The sequence below is a fragment of the Alosa sapidissima genome, chromosome 7, assembly GCF_018492685.1.
Source record: "Alosa sapidissima isolate fAloSap1 chromosome 7, fAloSap1.pri, whole genome shotgun sequence".
Lineage (NCBI taxonomy): Eukaryota > Metazoa > Chordata > Actinopteri > Clupeiformes > Clupeidae > Alosa > Alosa sapidissima.
In genome coordinates, this window is record NC_055963.1 from 39,085,062 (window position 1) to 39,104,262 (window position 19,201).

The 19,201-nt window shown below is 44.4% G+C and overlaps 1 protein-coding gene across 3 annotated transcripts in view; it reads left to right on the top strand.

Annotated features, from left to right (window-relative positions):
* Window positions 1-19,201, top strand: part of mib2 (MIB E3 ubiquitin protein ligase 2) — a 257,636-nt gene that overhangs the window by 189,850 nt on the left and 48,585 nt on the right. For all 3 annotated transcript variants that reach the window (XM_042098212.1, XM_042098210.1, XM_042098211.1), the window contains one exon: window positions 6,264-6,457. In XM_042098212.1, coding sequence (XP_041954146.1) covers window positions 6,264-6,457 — 194 coding nt within the window. The remainder of the gene's footprint in view (window positions 1-6,263; window positions 6,458-19,201) is intronic.

Sequence of the window (19,201 nt, forward strand, 5' to 3'; positions counted from 1 at the left end):
GGGGGATGTCCGCCTCCTTGTTGTCCCTGTCAAGGCTGTCATGGTCGTGGACACCTCAACAGGCACAGGCAAGGAGGCATCAGGTGGAGGCGGGGGGTGATGGGGGATAGTTCGTTGGATGTCACCGGGATGCAGAGCTAGAGTTCAGTAGGGTGACAGCCGCAGGAAAGAAGCTTCCTCTGAACCTGCTGGTTCGGGTGCGGAGAGACCTGTAACGCCTCCCGGAGGGGAGTGGGGTGAACAGTCTGTGGTTGGGGTGAGAACAGTCTTTGATGATGCTGCCCAACGCATCTTTGGTGATGCGTTGGGCAGTTTTTACCACCCTCTGCAGTGCTTTCCAGTCATGGGCAGAGTAGTTGTCATACCAAACTGTGACACAGTTGGTGAGGATGCTTTCGATGGTGCACCGGTAGAAGTCTGGATCTGAAGAGACAGATGGACCTTCTTTAGTCTCATCAGAAAGAAAAGACGCTGGTGAGCCTTTTTGATCAGGGTAGAGGTAGAGGGGTCCAAGAGAGGTCCTCAGAGATGTGGACCCCCAAAAACTGCCACCTCAGTCCCGTTGATGAGAATGGGTGTGTGTGTGCCAGCTTTGGACTTCCTGAAGTCCACAATGAGCTCTTTGGTCTTCTTGGTGTTGAGAGCCAGGTTGTTATCAGTGCATAACAATGTTAGGTGCTGGACCTCCTCCCTGTAGGCCGTCTCATCGTTGTTGCTGATGAGACCAATCACCATAGTGTCATCTGCAAACTTGACAATGATGTTAGAGCCATGTATAAGTGTGCAGTCGTAGGTGAAGAGGGAGTAGAAGAGAGGGCTCAGCACACATCCCTGTGGAACACCGGTGTTCAGGGTGATGGTTGAGGAGGTGTGGTTATCTAACCTAACAGACTGAGGTCTGTTGGTTAGGAAGTCCAGAATCCAGTTACAAAGGGAGGTATTGATGCCGTTCTCTGAGTTTGGTGATCAGTTTGGAGGGGATGATGGTGTTGAATGCTGAGCTGAAGTCAATGAACAGCATTCTTACATAGGTGTTGCTATTGTCAAGGTGGGACAGGGCAGAGTGAAGTGCCTTTGAGATGGCATCCATCCTGTTCTGACGGTAGGAGAATTGGAAGGGGTCTAGTGAGCGTGGTAAACATGTCTTGAGGTGGGCGAGGACCAGCCAAATAGATGCCTGTCTCTTTTAAACGCTTGGTGTGGTTACAGGTTTGGGTTAAAAGCCATTCTCAAATAGAGGCCTGGTCTGTTTTTTTAGTTTCGGTTTGTAATTCATCTTTTAAAACCCGTCAGATCGTCTGTTTAAGCCAGTATGGTGTAGACTGGGCACGCGAACGTTACGATTAGATGGCATTAAAAGACTGCGGTGGGGAAAAGCTAGAGTTCCAAATTGTATAACTTTTTTCAATATGAACTATGCCTATATGTCCGACTTCGGCATCGTTCAATGAATCCCTTTTGTTTCAAATTTGCAGATAGGCCGATGGTAAGCTTGTTTTTATGCTGGCAACAAAACAAAAGGGTTCACAAACGTTATTCTTTATTCTAAATGCGTACCGCCATGGAGATAAAGAGAAAGAAGTAGGCTATGATTTGAAATGTAAGCTGACTGTTGTCAAATTTGCCAAATAAAATATGGGAGAAACGATATGGTTCATGCTCTCTTATGCTGTTTCATTCGTGCCAAAAAGGAGGGAGAATGAAACATTACACATGTTCCATTTTTGCATAAATAATTCCTGAACAGTTTTGGTCAGGGCTGAAAATGTATGAACTGTATTTGACAGAGGATAGGTTGCTAGTGACAAAATATGAGATTTCAGTGTGATACGATCTCTTTGTGAATTACATTTGATTAAAAACGTGTTTCATCTGTTCTGGCTATACAACATCTAAAAACTTGAAATGAATGATGATCCGTAATTTTCATCGGATAGCCTAGTCATACAGTGGGCATCGCTTTCAAATGGCCACTTCAGTCGCGCATTACGAGGCGTGAAGCTGCATGAAGCTTTAGTACCACTTTCAGCCACTGTGCGTCGCTCTGCCACTGTACATCGCTCTGCCTGCCGCCCCTTCTGAAAAAGCTCGATTTACCTCGATTTAGGCTACTTGGGTATGGCTTAAGGCTTGACTACTGGTAACGAAAATCAAAATCGAAATTTGCTCTCTACATTATTGTCAGTGTTGGGGTAATACAACTACGCGAATCAAAACAGTGGTGTGATAATTGAGCCAGTAGAGAAATAACTGTTCAGAATTAATCTGTAGCCTTGGGTAGGCTTCTGCGACGTTTTTAACAGGCTACGATATAGAGGCTTAGACAACTATGACCCACGTTTTGGTTTCGTAAATTAATTCGCCCTACTTTTTGACTGCAATGTAGTCAATTGACTGCTTGACCGGTTATTTTAATTTTTCTGTACAATAAACAAATATATCTGCTTTATGCCGCAGAATTACGCACTTGGCCAGCCTATAGAACGGGCACATTTTGGAGAGAATAGAGAATGTACGCACGCAAGAATCTGTAGGCTATTTGTGGCTGGTTACCAGCAAACAATGTTTAATGCATTAACTCAAGACGTCAAACCTTTTCTAAACAATACAAACAGAAAGGATGCAGCAGGCAGCAAATATAGAAGAGTAATTTGCAGTGGAAGAACAAAATGCTGAATGAAGCCCAAGGATATGAAGGCATATCTGGCAAGTTGTTATTTTTTGAAGACGTAAATGGTTGGGCTATAAGCCTAGTTTGCAAGAAGGAGACATAGTGCGTGAGCATGCCACACTATCCACAGCTGTGGTAGCGGGGGGTAGGAGGATTGCTGTTAGCGCAGGATTTATATACAATTCTTCAACAGAAGGCCTGCCTCGAATGCAGGCTTGCCCAGAAAAAAGGCATGTGGTTTGCGCAGCCTACAGTAAGTAGGTCAGTGAGTTAGGAGTCCTCTAGACTTCTTTTAAGCTGTCTCAGAGGTGGAAAGTTGCGTTCGTTGGGGGCAGGGCCGGATTAACAATTCATAGACCCTTGGGAACAAATGTCTGATGGCCCCCCCTGCCCCCCAGCCAACGTGAATCGGGCGGTCAGTTAATAGGCCTATCTGTGAGGCCAAGCCTCACCAAGTAGCCTGTTTGTTTACAACTAACATTACACTTAATTAAACTGCTTATAGGCTATGCCGAAATAGTTTCAACATTTTGAATATCAGTGTCGGGTGAATTAGGAAATGCCTTATGGCTGAAAGCTGCTTGGGATCCCCCCTGTCAAGCAATAACCATACAAAAAGTTAAAAACAGATTACATGATGCGGGTCACTGACATAATGCGCAAATAATATAGCCTAGATATTCCAATATATTCGAAAACATGTGTTTATTTTAGAGGGGATATTCGAACGTCATTTTTGAGCAATTTTGACAGCCCTAGTCCACTGTAGGCTACGCCAATCGTCTATTAACACCTTCCACATAACCCCGGTGAGTGGGGGTCGCTATAATGCGTGTGAAATAGCACCATTGAGTAGCCTATGCGAAATAGCCTTAAAATCGTTCCGGTGTTGTGTGCCTTCTGGTTTCTCCACCTACTGGTTTCCTTGCGCGTGCATGCGCTGAAGCAGTTGTCAGACATTCACAAACAAGTTGTTTTAGGCGGTTTGAAGTCGCTTTTCATACGCCATGAGCGCTTTGCTACATTACAGCCACTCGGACAAAAGACATAAAACAATATATGTTTTGAAAACTAACATTAAACTGGATTTGATCCCGCAAAAGCAACACACGCGTGACTCTCTCCATCCTGATTCCCTATTCTTTGAGCCAACTAATATGTTACGCGAATCAATTAACTATTGTAGGCTACCATTAATTAATAACGTAGGCAACATGTTGTCCAGGCTATCTGAAACAAGGGGTTGCCTCTCATCTACAACAACTGGTTACCTTGGGCTGCTACAGTCGTCAGTGCACTATGCACAGTAGGCCTATGCTACTCTTTGTGGTTGATCAACTAAAAATAAAAGATGTATTTGGTGATGACGTTATTGTAGGCCTAGTAGACCTAAATTCTGAGAAATTAAATGGTACAAGAAACGATCTACATAGCGCACAGTGTTGCGCGGTCTGCCCGAAATTAAGCGGTCGCCCGCGGTTATGAGTCATAAACAAAATATTTTAATGATATTCGGGTCATTTGCGGGCGGGTCAGTTAAAATTAATTAAATATATATTTTCTACAAATAGGCCTACTTAAAATATCACGAGAAGGTTAGCATCAATACAGTAAAGCATCAATACAGTAAAGTCAACAGTAAAGAAGCTGAAGACGCGAGTTAAAATAATAAAGACACCCCTTCAGGAAAAGCGATATAGGCTATGGGAAATATTGGGAAAAGTTCTTAAAGATGACAGTAGTACAAGTTATGGTCTATGTAGGCCTACTTCTTGCGAAGCCATTTAAAAGTATGACAGCCAAAACGGGCAGCCTGCAGGAATAAATGTTATGGCACAGACTACACAGCCATATCTACCGGTATGTATAGGTTCGCGCATGCATAAAAGTTACCTTAGTTCGTTGTGTTTGTGACTTTAAACAGTGGATGTGCTTTAGTAAATGTGCTTTGTGCTTCATTCAGCATTATAAACCAGTTCTTACGCTAACGTTTTGACCAGCAATGTATCTCTCTTGCCTATACCTTGCCTCACCATTTCTGTTTTCGAAAGAAAGATGTATGTCCATGGCCTTCAAATCTTATCCTAGTGTTCAAATCCTTGGTGGTTGCGTGCGTGCTTGCACTCTTATTCTCATTCTCTCTCCTGCGCAAACATTATGTCCTGCATGCCTACTGCGTGTAGTTCTACTGCATAAAGTTTCGCAAATAAATGAGTTTGTTTTACAGAAATGGCCTACTGTCACAGTGCATGCAGGCTATAACCAAAAGCACACATTTTGTAAATAAGCGGGTCGGATCGCGGGTCGGGTATAATTTTGTCTTAATTAATATTCGTGGTCGGGTTGATTAAAATATCGGGCGACCGCGGGCCGCTTGTGACCAAACCCGCGCAACACTGATAGCGCACCAGACCGCGATGTCTTCAAGGGTTGAATGAAGGGAGTTTGCAAAAATTTGTGTATTTTTCAAGTCAATAAACATTCTTAATTTTCGAATGTCTTTGTCAGGGAACATCTGACTTTTAAAAACCATAGGCCTGGTAGTAGCTCAGACAAGGAGTTATAAGATAAAGGCAATACCATTTGTGTCACCTAATGCAGTTCAGTGAATTAGCAAGATACCATCCGGTATCGGTATCGGCGCCTATGATCAGCGTATCTCGCGGTTGCATCCATACAAACAAACATGCAATGTGAACGTCTGGGATTGGGGAGAGCACTAAATCCTCTTCTGAATAAACACGAAGTCATGCCTTTAAATGAAAAACACTCTTTAATAATCAAAAAAATAAATGCTAATGAAGTGACCACTGAACTTGTGACCATCAAAAATCGTTTATCGCCTGTAACTCCGTAATAACAGGGCGTAACAGGAAGGCATTTGGCTGAGCAACGGAGGTTAATATGCTCTAAATTTTGTCCAAATGATGTCTGTCTATCATCGTTACACTCGGAGAAAACCAGAATGTTTAATTTGTCCTGCGTTTCTTCTACGGCTGCAAACGGGATTCACTCGCTGTTAACCAAATATTTCTTTATTAGGGCAGGGCAGGCATATTTCTAGCTATTGAATTATTTCTAAACCAGTCTGCTAAAGTCTGTAGTGAAGTCTGTGTAGGGTTTTCCAGCTCCATTTCTTTTTACGAGACCCTGCTCACTTGAGACCTCTGCCGGTTGTTGCAGCGTCGTTGCAGCGTCACTGGAAAAATACAAATTAAAGTCGCGTGATCCCGCACGCGGACCGCGAGGGAAGCTGGCCAAGTCGAAGCACTGCCCACTGTATGAGTAGACATTCAGTATGTTTGAAATAATTAATTTGATAATATTTTCCATCTTTGCAGAGGAAAAGTTTTGTGAATTAAAGGCCTGTCTCATATAGACGCCTGTCTCTAATATTAGCCGGTGTAGTTTGGCAATTTGGGAAAATAAAAGCCTGGGCTATTATTTGGAGTTTTACGGTGTGTCCACTAAACTAGTAGTGGAAATTTGATTGTTTTTCCCCCAGATTAAGCAAAAATGTCCATGCATGTTATGAAGTAACCAATGTTTTTTTTTATTATTATTCCTGTGTATTTGTGTGTCTGTTTCATAGGTTGCAGCAGCTCCAGGCAGTTACATGTGGTACAAGTGGCAGCAGTAGCAGCTTGAGAAGAGTTCACACCACACCTAATACAATGACGAACTTGGCCATGCCCTGTGCTCCTGGCCCAAGTGAATGCCTCATCTGTTCTGAACTGGCACTGCTTGTTCTTTTCTCCCCATGCCAGCACAGTGTGGCCTGTGAAGGTTTGTGTACACACCACATACAAATATTTGTGTCACATTCTGACTCACAAGTGGAAATAACCTGATGTAATCTTATGAAAAAATAAATTACTTAGTAGCACTATTGTTATAGTTGGGTCCATATTTAGACACTATGCAGGTTTAGATATTGCTGGCGACTGTAGAGCAGCACCATTCATTCCGACATACCCCCACTCTGACATTGACGTCTAATTGTCGGAGTGGCGGCATTTCCATTGTTTTCAAACGTCCCACCACTCCGACAATTTCTGTTTCCATTGTCGGAGTGGCGGTACTTTACTTTTTTTTCAAACGTCCCACCATTCCGACATGAGGTCATTAATGTAAATTTCATTACTATCATTGTACTTTAATTACAGTGCATGGGAATGTACTATCCACTTATTTAACTGTTCAGCCATTCCAACTATATTAAACCACCACCTACCTAGCAACCAACATAGCAACCACCTCAAGTACCCTAGCAACAGCCTAGCAACCATGTCAAATACCCTAGCAACAGCCTAGCAACCATATCAAATACTCTAGCAACAGCCTAGCAACCACTTCCACAGTTACAACCTAGCAACCAATATAGCAACCAATGTGTTTAACCTAGCAACCACCACAACTAACCTAGCAACAGCCTAGCAACCACCTTAAGTACCCTAGCAACAGCCTAGCAACCATGTCAAATACCCTAGCAACAGCCTAGCAACCACCTAAAGTACCCTAGCAACAGCCTAGCAACCATGTCAAATATTCTAACAACAGCCTAGCAACCACTTCCACAGTTACAACCTAGTAACCAATATAACATCCAATGACTTTAACCTAGCAACCAGCATAGCAACCACCACAACTAACCTAGCAACCACCTCAAGTACCCTAGCAACAGCCTAGCAACCATGTTAAATACCCTAGCAACAGCCTAGCAACCACTTCCACATTTACAACCTAGCAATCAATATACACTGCGTGAAAAGTGTGATTTGCGTCCCTGTAAACGCCCGGAGATCTCCCTCATTTTTGGCAGTTGCCGACAATTTGCAACCCGCAAATGTCACGTTTGTCTGTGCCACAAATTGTCAGAACCGTACTATAACGTATGTGGAGAGCTCACAGAGTGCTAATGGCTCTAATTAGCATATGAATGCAGTGAAACCGCGCCTGGCCAGGCCTGGCTTGAATATCCTTACTCAGTATTGGATGAAACCACTACTTTCAAACAAGAAAAAATCACTCGTGATTGGCAGCAAAACCACACCTGGCCAGGCCAGGCTTGAATTTCCTTACTCAGTATTGGATGAAACCACAACTTTCAAACAATAAAAATCACTCGTGATTGTTTGGCAGATCTGTCAGTATTGGTCACCCTGGCTCATAATAAATGTAAACCCCAACAATAAAATAATAATGTTTGTATATATATATATATATATATATATATATATATATATATATATATATATATATATATATATATATATACACACACACATTATATTCATATTATATGTTTTTATGCTGTATATTCATGTCATTGTTATCCTATGCTACACTATTATTACCATCAAGGACATGAATGAATTTCTAGAGGAAAGGAACACTTGCCAGGAACATGTTTATGCAAAGAAAGAGCTTTATTAAAACAAACACACAACTATGTGCAAAGCGAGGATCTGCTCTCGCAACTTACACTGGTTCTGCTCACTTGTTCTTTAGCAAGGCTACTTGGCTACTCTTAGCTTTGGTTTTAGGCTAGGGTACTTTTAGCTTAGCTAGCAGTCATCGAACATATTCTTACTGCAAGCTTGGGATTGTGCACCCGTCCAGGGGCGCCTGCAGGAATTAATGCTATGGTACGCACACCCGACCCATCCCCCCCCGCAAAAATAAAAATAAATACGCGTGGACAATATTTGTTCGTTTCCCGGTTTAGCCTGCATGGTCAGCAAAAAATTAGCCTACATAGCATAACAACATCCACATGCAATAATACAACAACGTCTACTATGACCTATTCATCAAGGACAGCCCTAGATAGATACAGCCCTATACAGGCTAAAGTCACCTTGTTTTGTTCTTGACGTCTGGCTTTAAACAGCTGTAATGCAGTCTAACGTTCTGACAAGCACACCAATTGCCTACCTTGTTCTTGCCCATCTGGAATAAATCCTCTAGCTTTGCTGCCTCCATACTTTCTGTTGTTTAAACTTGTGATCCATCATGAGTAGCCTATTGAATTAGTAAATTAGCTCAACATTGTGTGCTGATAACCATATATAGATAGATAGCCGAGTAAATGAAAACAAGTAGCCTACGTGCCTGCATGCGTATTGTGTCTCCTGCTCAAACAAAATGTGTGCGCGTTAATTTTGATAAGTGTTCACTAAGTAACGTAATAGAAAATTGTAAATAGCCTGATGGCAGCTAATGGAATACTGTGCATAGTTGGGAAGGTATGGTGGGCCAGTTTGGTGTGAATACACATTACACACACACAGGGAAATTTTCTCTCGTTGTTGAGCCTGATGGTACGCACAGTGCGTACGGACGTACACCTGCAGGCGCGCCTGCACCCGTCTTCTCTTCTGATAGTTAGTCTCCCCCGCACAGTTTTTCCGACTCCAGAGCAGCCAACCGGTCCTCTATAGACAGCAACCTGGAGTTTACCGAATTGCTTGAATGACTTGCAGACAGCTCTGAGCAAAGAGGAGGTCAGAGCCCCATTAAGAGGCAAAGTTAGTCTGTGAAAACAAAATGTACAGTTAAGATCAGTATCTATTAACGTAGCCTATCTATTTCCTTATAGCCTACAGCAGAATGAAAGCAGTCTATTCTTTAAATCTTACCATTGCTCCGGTTTGTAGCGCCTACGTGTCTCCGAGTGAACTCTGGTAGGTTACGGCTGGCTACCGCGGCTCTGATTTCCCGACAGCAGATGTCCATTCTCCTAGCGAGACAAGTAACCATAGACATAATATTATGTCTATGCAAGTAACCACTCACCATTTCTCCAAGCAAAGGGAAGTGCTCGTTTAAAGGTCCCCTCTTCTAGAAGGAATGAGTGCCGACAATTGCGGATGCGTTGTTTATGAACCACATTCACATCCACATACATCCAAGTAACGTGAAGTAGTAGCCTGATCAAACTGTAGGCTAGCTTTCTGTTCTGAATTTGCCGCCGCACACTACGGCAAGCCGCACACTGACTGTTATTTATCCTATCAGCTGTTCTGGTGGAAGCGCGATGGGCGGGTCTTCCACTGCTCACTAGAGGAAGTGTCTCCCCTGCTGGCGTGGGGGCGTAACGGTTGGACTTAGTTTATTGAAGTGATGTTCTCCTTGCTGTGGCGTATAGACTGAGAATGTTTTGGACTGTGTAAATAGTCTACTGCCAGGGAAATAGCCTATCTATTTTTTTTATATATATATATAAAATATATAAATAGATATTTTCATTCAACAAAAATATATGTAGTTCTGGGTGTGGAAATTGCAGTAAATCGCAAGAGACAATTACTCACGTTGAGCACACAAGTCTACTGCCAGGGAAATAGCCTATCTATTTTTTTTTATATATATATATAAAATATATAAATAGATATTTTCATTCAACAAAAATATATGTAGTTCTGGGTGTGGAAATTGCAGTAAATCGCAAGAGACAATTACTCACGTTGAGCACACAAATGCGTGTGTCGTTTATTTTGATAGGAAAAACACTGCTAACTAAAATGGCGCTGTCCAGCAACCAAACAGGCATGGGGCTACACGTCATCACACATTCATAACATTTAAAGGGACCACGATCCCTGAACAGTTATACTTACATGAAGTAACTACAGACAGAAAAAAGTGCTGTGTTTAATATGAACGGTGTGTAGAACCACACTTAATAACAAAGGTGAATTATGCCGGTCACATTCACTACACACGTCCCCCCAGAATTCACCATATCAGAAGTAAAATCAACAGTCAACGGGGAGGTGGGCGTATTAACCGTCCAGTACCGGAGGTCGATGAGACCCAACTGCGGCAGGCACGGCATGTGGGCATGTCATGACACGGGTGTGGGGCATGGCGTGTGGGAGGCTTGGGAGAGAGGGGAGTAGGGGGTGGGGGCAGAGCTGGAGGCCGTCCGCGTCGTGGGGGCTGGGCCAGGTCAACGGGCCTGGCCACATCCAAGTGAGCCGGTTTGAGGCGGTCAATGGAGAGTCGCTCCGGTTTGCCGCCCATCTCCACCACAAAATGTTTGTCTCCTGCCTCCAAAACACGGAATGGGCCCTCGTAGGGCGGGCGTAGCGGTGGGCATCGTGGCGAATGAAAACATAATCAGCTGTCTGAAGCCCAGTGGGAATGTGCGACTGAGGGAGGCAGTGACGGAAAGTAGGGACAGGTGCGAAAAGCCTCGCATTGTCCAATAGAGTTGACCGCTGGAGAGTAGCAGACCAAGGAACCGTGGTGCTAGGGACAAAATCCCCTGGGACCCGCAGCGGCTGTCCATAAACAAGTTCGGCAGATAAGGACTGTAAGTCCTCCTTTGGCGCGGTCCTGATGCCCAGCATCACCCACGGGAGTTTGTCGACCCAGTTGCTGTCTTTGAGGCTGGCACGCAGGGCAGCCTTCATTGACCTATGAAAACGTTCACAGAGTCCGTTAGCCTGCGGGTGATATGCGCGCCTCGGTCAGAGGATATATCCGAAGGGGTGCCGAAACGAGCAACCCAGGTTCCGATAAATGCCTGTGTCATCTCAACAGTCGCCACAGACGTCAGTGGCACAGCCTCAGGCCAGCGGGTGGTCCTGTCAACCATGGTTAAAAGGTATGTGAAACCATGAGAAGATGGCAGAGGGCCGACCAGATCTACATTCACATGGTCAAAACGTCTCTCTGGAACCGGGAACAACTCTAGCGGGGCTTTAGTGTGATGGTGTACTTTGGCCCGTTGGCACTCAACACAGGTGTTAGTCCAGTCCCTAACGTCCTTCTTGAGGTCGTGCCAGACAAACTTTGCTGCAACCAGTCTCTGTGACGCTTTCGAACCTGGGTGGGAGAGACCATGGATGGCATCAAAAACGTATCGTCTCCATCCTGTGGGAACGATTGGCCGAGGACTGCCTGTGGAGACGTCACACAGGAGCGTGGTGCCAGCATCTCCAAAAACCACGTCCTCGATCTGCAGCCCTGTAGTTGAGGTCCTCAGGAGTTGCACGTCCGGGTCTGTGGTCTGATCTGCTGACATGCGGTTGTAATCAAAGCAAAGATGGACTGCCCCCGCCACAGCCCGTGACAGGCAGTCCGCCACGTAGTTGTTCTTACCAGCAACATGTTGCAAGTCTGTAGTGAACTCTGAAATGTAGGACAGATGGCGTTGCTGGCGGGCGGCCAGCAACCTTGGCCATGGCAAAAGGGTCCACAAAAGCAGTGAAGTGTCGACCTTCCAGCAGGGAACGAAAATGTCTGATGGCGAGGTAGAGACCAAGCAGCTCCCGGTCGAAAGTGCTGTACTTACGCTCGCTGGGACGCAGCTGACAGTTAAAGAAAGCCAGCGGCTGCCAGGCCCCGCCTACCCACTGCTCGTAGACAGCACCGACAGCGTAGTCCGAGGCGTCCGAGGTGATGGCGATGGAGGCTGTTGAAGAAGGATGCGCCAGCATGGTGGCATTCGCCAGGGCTGCCTTAGTGGCAGCAAAAGCCTTGTCCCTGCTCTCTGACCAGTCCACAAGGTGCTTGGGCTTACCTTTCAAGGCCTCGTGCAGGGGCCGCATAAACTGAGCAGCTCGAGGGATGAAGCGTTGGTAAAAATTCACCATGCCGAGGAACTCCTGCAGGGATTTGACAGTGAGCGGGCGTGGGAACTTTGTTACTGCCTCCTCCTTTGATGGGAGAGGGACTGCACCGTCCTTAGTGACTCTGTGTCCCAGGAAGTCAACGGTGGAGAGACCAAACTGGCACTTGGCGGGGTTGACAATTAGCCCGTGTTGGCTAAGTCGCTCAAAAAGTGTTCGGAGGTGCGCCAGGTGTTGAGACTTGGACGTGCTCGCTACGAGGATGTCATCCAGGTACACAAAAAGAAAAGGTAGGTCCCGCAAAACAGAGTCCATGAGGCGTTGAAAAGATTGGGTGGCGTTTTTAAGGCCGAATGGCATGCGCAGGAACTCAAAAAGACCAAACGGCGTGATCACGGCTGTTTTGGGAATGTCCAGTGGGTGCACCGGCACCTGATGATATCCCCGGACGAGGTCCACCTTGGAAAAAATCACCTTACCTGCCAGGTGAGCTGAAAAATCCTGTATGTTCGGGACTGGGTATCGGTCAGGTGTTGTTGCCTCATTAAGCCGCCAGCCGCCGCCCGGTTTGGGGACGATGTGGAGGGGTGATGCCCACGGGCTGTCGGATCGACGGACTATACCCAGGCGTTCCATGTTTGCAAATTCAGCCTTTGCAACGGCAAGCTTGGTCGGGTCGAGGCGCCGAGCGCGAGCGTAGACGGGTGGACCAGTAGTGGCGAGATGGTGCTCCACACCATGCTTCACAGCGGATGCAGAGAAAGTGGGCTGAGTGAGCGCTGGGAACTCGGCAAGTAGACGGTGGAAGTCATCTGAGGCTGATAGCATGCTAGACAGTCGTATGGAGTCAGTCCCGCTGAGCGTGCACGTATAAGAACAAAATGTGACGGCGTCAATCAAACGGCTGTTCTTAACATCTACCAACAGTCCATGTGCACACAGAAAATCGGCTCCGAGGAGGGGAACGGCAACCTTTGCTGTCCCAGCCAAACCGCTGTCCTCCGAAACACAATTCAACGTACCTCGTTCCATACGTGCGGATGGGGCTACCATTGGCAGCTTCCATAGGGGGGCCGTGGCTGTCAGTCACCATGTCCAAACGGGATGCAGACAGGACGCTCCTCTGTGCTCCCGTGTCGCACAGGAAACATCGTCCGGAGATGCTGTCACGGATGAAAAGCAGCCTGCCTACGCAGCCGACGCTCATGGCCACTACTGAGCGCCGGCCCTGGCATTTCCCAACCCGCTGAAACTGCACGGCGAACGACATTTGTTAGCCTTGGGTCCAAACTTGGCATGATAAAAACACAAGCCTGAAGACTGTTGGGGGCCAGAAGACTGCTGCCGACGAGAAGTGATTGCAGCGATGAGTGTGGAGTCGTCCAGCGTCACAGGAGCGATGCGTGCGGGGAAAAGCGCGGCCACACAATGTCCCTGACTTGCCAGGAAGAATTTGTCAGCTTCTTCAGCCAGCCTCCGACAGTCAGTGATTGTGGTGTTGGCTAGTGCAGCCCTGACTTGGGAAGGCAGCTGACGCAGAAAAAGTTGGATAAAAAGAAAATCGGGTCTGTGCTCACCCAAGAGATCCAGCATACGGTCCATGAGCTCAGATGGTTTGCGGTCACCCAGTCCTTGAAGGGAGAAAAGCCTGCTGGCTCTCTCAGCGTCTGACAGTTCAAAAGTTTTCAGGTGGGCTTTGAGTGCCGGAGGGTTTTTAAGAAGACTCACTACTCTGGATGCTGTTGAATTTCCGAGAGCCGACACAACGTAGTAGTACTTTGTTGTATCCGCGGTGATCTCACGCAACGCGAACTGCGCTTCAGTCTGGGCAAACCATGCCGACGATTCCCAGAATTCGGGGAGTTTGAGGGTAACAGCGTTCGCGGTCATGGTCGTGTCGTGTCTCTGGATACGTCCAGCAGACTAACGTCGGGGTCACCAGTGTGGAAATTGCAGTAAATCGCAAGAGACAATTTCTCACGTTGAGCACACAAATGCGTGTGTCGTTTATTTTGATAGGAAAAACACTGCTAACTAAAATGGCGCTGTCCAGCAACCAAGCAGGCATGGGGCTACACGTCATCAAACATTCATAACATTTAAAGGGACCACGATCCCTGAACAGTTATACTTACATGAAGTAACTACAGACAGAACAAAGTGCTGTGTTTAATATGAACGGTGTGTAGAACCACACTTAATAACAAAGGTGAATTATGCCGGTCACATTCACTACACCCTCATGGTTTTGTACCATTCTGGAGGAAATCCGTCTATGCCAGGTGACCTATTATTATTCAGACTTGAAATAGCTTTGTTTATCTCCTCCTTTGTTATAGGCAGACTTATTTTTTCATTGATTTGTGTGCCAATATTAGGAAGGTCTAATGAATCTAGAAATTCAGTTATTGTCTGTATGTCTGCCTGGTCCCTTTTGGAGTATAGAGAAGTGTAGTATTTCTCAAAGACTTTTTGTATGTCGTCTAGATTTTTAACAGTCTTGTTTGTGACAGGGTCTTTTATCCTATGAATTGTATTTTCTGCTTGTTGCTTTCTGAGTTTCCAAGCTAGTAGTTTTGCTGCTTTGGGACCAGCCTCATAGTATCTTTGTTTCAAGACTGTTAAAAATCTAGACGACATACACTAAGTAGTTTGTCTATGTCCTGCTTGGTAATTCTTATTTGTTGAATAATGACAGGGTCTTTATGTGTATCTGTTCAAGATCTTTGAATTTTTCTTCTAGATTTAACAGTTGTTGTGCTTTTGTCTTCTTCGATAAGGCTGTCCAGGCTATGATCTTACCCCTCAAGACAGCCTTAGACGCATCCCATAGTAAACTAGGGTTTACTGTCCCATTATCATTTTCTTGAAGGTATATACCTAATTCTCTTTCCATTGCTGACACAAAGGTGATATCATTTAACATTCCAGAGTTTACCCTCCAGAGTGTTTTGCGCCTTCTGCCTTCCAAATGCATAGTTAAATGAACTCCTGCATGGTCAGAGAGAACCCTCTGGCCTATTTTGCAATCTTTGATTCTATGCAGATCCTCGTTATACATAAAGACATAGTCTAGTCTTGAGTGAGTTGCAATACATAAAGACATAGTCTAGTCTTGAGTGAGTTGCAATACATAAAGACATAGTCTAGTCTTGAGTGAGTTGCATGTCTCCCTGAGTAGAAGGTGTACCCAGGTTCTGAGCCATGCACTGCTCTCCACACATCATTTAGTCCCAGTTTTCTTAGGGCCTTATTGATTAGTTTTTCGGTATGGTTCCTTTTCCTATTTTTATTGGTTGTGTCTAAATCACCAGCACAAATCAGTGTTCCATATGTCTCTGATTCAATCAGACCGAACACTTTTATATAAAATGAAATCTCACTCCCTGGGGGGGCATAGATGTTAAATGGAGTCACCTCTCTCTGGTCTATTTTGCCCTTAACCAGAAGAAACCTGCCTTCTTTGCCCCTTATTTCAGATATAAATTCAAATGGAGTTGAGTTTGAAATAAGTATTCCTACCCCCCTTTTCCTGCCGTTTTTGTATGTTGAGAAAAAAGTATTTCTAAAACCCAGCTTTTAAAATTTTGGTAACGCTTTAGAATAACATGTGCTTATTAGGCGTTAACAGTGCATAATAAGCAGTTAACAATTCATAACTAACAGCTAGCTAACTGTTCATAACATTAAGTAACTGTTAACATGCAGCTTGTAAGTGTTTATAAGCAGCCTTTTAAGTTACTTACAAGCATATTTGTTAACAGTTGACGTGCAGCCTGTAACTGTTAACAAGCAGCATGTTAATGCTAGTTAATGGTGTATAAGATAAAAGGGTGGATAACTAATACGCTTATAAGACCTTTCTTAACCTTTTGTAGTAAATTTTGCAGCCCCCCAATCTAAAGCGAGGTCCACGTAGCCTATAGTTCCACAAGCCCAACCTTCTATCTCTATATATTTACTGTATCTATCTATCTAACTCGGTTAAGCTGTGAGAAATGCACCTTCAAAATTGCTGCAGCGAGCAGGATTTGAACCCCGATCTCCTGCGTCGTGAATTGCCGCGCTACTTACTGAGCCACATTCCTACCTATTATAACGACGAAATTGTTAATCTTGATTCTATATTCCGATAATGTTCTATATCATACAAGTTATGTTTTTTACAAATATGTTTCTGATGGAAAAGTGGTGTTTCATTTCCATAATCTTTATTGAGCGAACGCATAAAACAGTCAGTTTGTCAGCAGTCTAAAGATATTATGCCAGATTTGTATAGTTTGGTTACCTAGCAACCGAGGCTTATAGACGACAAGTGGGTGCGTTCAAAGTCGCAAACATTAGGCGAACGTTCGCGATGGATTTGAAACATGTTTCAGTTTGCCTTCAGTTTTCCATGAATGTCTGCGAACGTAGTTCTCCACAAACGTTACACAGGAACATGCAGGGGCTAGGCAGCGGTTACCGTTGAGATGGAATGTTAACATAAATTCGTTCAAATTTAACAGTGCAAAGGAAACCAGCTTGCCACGAAAGTTCGCCTCTGTTCAAGGAATCTGAACACACATCGGTCAATGGTTGTATTGCATTCCATTCGAGTGGCTGGGTATTCATTGTAGAAAGACAACAATTGTGATAAATAGTGGATGAGAAAATAAGGTAAATTATATAGTTTTTAGGCTACACCTTTCCCGCCAGTTTGTTTGAATTTGGCAGAAAGGGATAGCCTAGTCCACCAAGAGATGTAGCCTATTTGCTTACAGTTTAAGCCTTACATTTGCTTCATATATGCTTAAAGCATATATCTCCTCTCATAGCACCACTTAGGCCTACAACAAGTCTTGCTGATCCTAGCATTTAGGCTACCAACCGTCTTAAACTGACACGTAACTGTTAAAAACAGCACTCACTGATGCACTGATTCTTACTGTAGGCCTACTCTACCGTTTTTTAAATTGTCCTAAAATTGTTGAGAATTGCTTTAAAACTTAAACTGTTTACCATGTTGTTAGTCGCTTTGGTTAAAAATGCGTCAGCCAAATGTAATGTAAAGCGGCTGGTAGCTGAGTAGTCAAGGTGCTCCTTTGTGAAGCTGGAGTCCAGGGTTCTCATCCTGGCCTGCACAAGTAGCCTTGCCAAATTTTGAAAATTCTGTAAGCAAATAGGCTACATCTCTTGGTGGACTAGGCTATCCCTTTCTGCCAAATTCAAACAAACTGGCGGGAAAGGTGTAGCCTAAAAACTATATAATTTACCTTATTTTCTCATCCACTATTTATCACAATTGTTGTCTTTCTACAATGAATACCCAGCCACTCGAATGGAATGCAATACAACCATTGACCGATGTGTGTTCAGATTCCTTGAACAGAGGCGAACTTTCGTGGCAAGCTGGTTTCCTTTGCACTGTTAAATTTGAACGAATTTATGTTAACATTCCATCTCAACGGTAACCGCTGCCTAGCCCCTGCATGTTCCTGTGTAACGTTTGTGGAGAACTACGTTCGCAGACATTCATGGAAAACTGAAGGCAAACTGAAACATGTTTCAAATCCATCGCGAACGTTCGCCTAATGTTTGCGACTTTGAACGCACCCACTTGTCGTCTATAAGCCTCGGTTGCTAGGTAACCAAACTATACAAATCTGGCATAATATCTTTAGACTGCTGACAAACTGACTGTTTTATGCGTTCGCTCAATAAAGATTATGGAAATGAAACACCACTTTTCCATCAGAAACATATTTGTAAAAAACATAACTTGTATGATATAGAACATTATCGGAATATAGAATCAAGATTAACAATTTCGTCGTTATAATAGGTAGGAATGTGGCTCAGTAAGTAGCGCGGCAATTCACGACGCAGGAGATCGGGGTTCAAATCCTGCTCGCTGCAGCAATTTTGAAGGTGCATTTCTCACAGCTTAACCGAGTTAGATAGATAGATACAGTAAATATATAGAGATAGAAGGTTGGGCTTGTGGAACTATAGGCTACGTGGACCTCGCTTTAGATTGGGGGGCTGCAAAATTTACTACAAAAGGTTAAGAAAGGTCTTATAAGCGTATTAGTTATCCACCCTTTTATCTTATACACCATTAACTAGCATTAACATGCTGCTTGTTAACAGTTACAGGCTGCACGTCAACTGTTAACAAATATGCTTGTAAGTAACTTAAAAGGCTGCTTATAAACACTTACAAGCTGCATGTTAACAGTTACTTAATGTTATGAACAGTTAGCTAGCTGTTAGTTATGAATTGTTAACTGCTTATTATGCACTGTTAACGCCTAATAAGCACATGTTATTCTAAAGCGTTACCAAAATTTTTCATGTTCGTCTCCTGACATGTGGGTTTCTTGCAAAAACACTATATTTATCCTATCTCTTTTAACCTTGGTAGGGTTGGGTCGTTAAGGCCATTTACATTCTATGATAATATATTATAATATTGATAATGCATTAACTTTACCGTTGGTATCCTGTGATTGTACACTCCAAGACCTCAGACAAAAAGAAAAAGAAAAAGAAAAGGGGGAACTATAATACAAGTCATTGAACAGAGCTTCCAACAAAAAAGGTGACATATCACCTTTAGCAAAGGGGAGGGGGCGGCCACTAGGTGGGGTCCCTCGGTAAGCTAACTCGAAAACAAAAACGTTTTGTGGCAGTTTGTTGACAATGCATTGGTATCAGCAGTTCCAATATAATCACAAAAAAGGAGGACTATTTAGGCGAGTCTTTCTCCTCCTTGGTGGTGTCCTTATCCTTCCTGCTGTACTCCTTTAGTCTCTATCACCTGTTGCTGGAACTTCTCCCTTCTGGGCCGGGTACATGAATCACCTCCCACGGCAGTAGTTTGGCCAGTGTTTCCTCTGTGAAAGCCTCCGCCTTCTCGCAAATGATCTCGCCCACGTCGAACCCCCGTCTTCTCAAATTCTCCGCC